This window comes from Buceros rhinoceros, unplaced genomic scaffold, assembly GCF_000710305.1.
Source record: "Buceros rhinoceros silvestris isolate BGI_N320 unplaced genomic scaffold, ASM71030v1 scaffold20498, whole genome shotgun sequence".
NCBI lineage: Eukaryota > Metazoa > Chordata > Aves > Bucerotiformes > Bucerotidae > Buceros > Buceros rhinoceros.
In genome coordinates, this window is record NW_010426562.1 from 1940 (window position 1) to 2159 (window position 220).

General features: G+C 65.0%; 1 protein-coding gene across 1 annotated transcript in view; it reads right to left on the reverse strand.

Moving 5' to 3' along the window:
• LOC104498216 (eukaryotic translation initiation factor 4E-1A-like) overlaps window positions 1-220 on the reverse strand; it is a 1661-nt gene that overhangs the window by 531 nt on the left and 910 nt on the right. The window contains exon 4 of the mRNA XM_010141569.1: window positions 87-200. Coding sequence (XP_010139871.1) covers window positions 87-200 — 114 coding nt within the window. The remainder of the gene's footprint in view (window positions 1-86; window positions 201-220) is intronic.

Below are 220 nucleotides of genomic sequence, written 5' to 3' on the forward strand. Positions count from 1 at the left end.
CAGACCCTGCTAGGGCTCAGCCCTGTGGCAGGGGGAAACACCATCACCAGGACCCCACCACCCAGTCTGAGCAGGGCTGCACTCACCGTTTCCAGCCAGAAACGATCCAGCTCAGTGTGCCGCTGCTGCTTGGCCAGGGTGATGAGCCAGCGCCCACCACGCTTGTTCTGGCTGTCCTCCCACATGGGCTCGATGCCATCCTGGGGACGGGCAAGGGGGG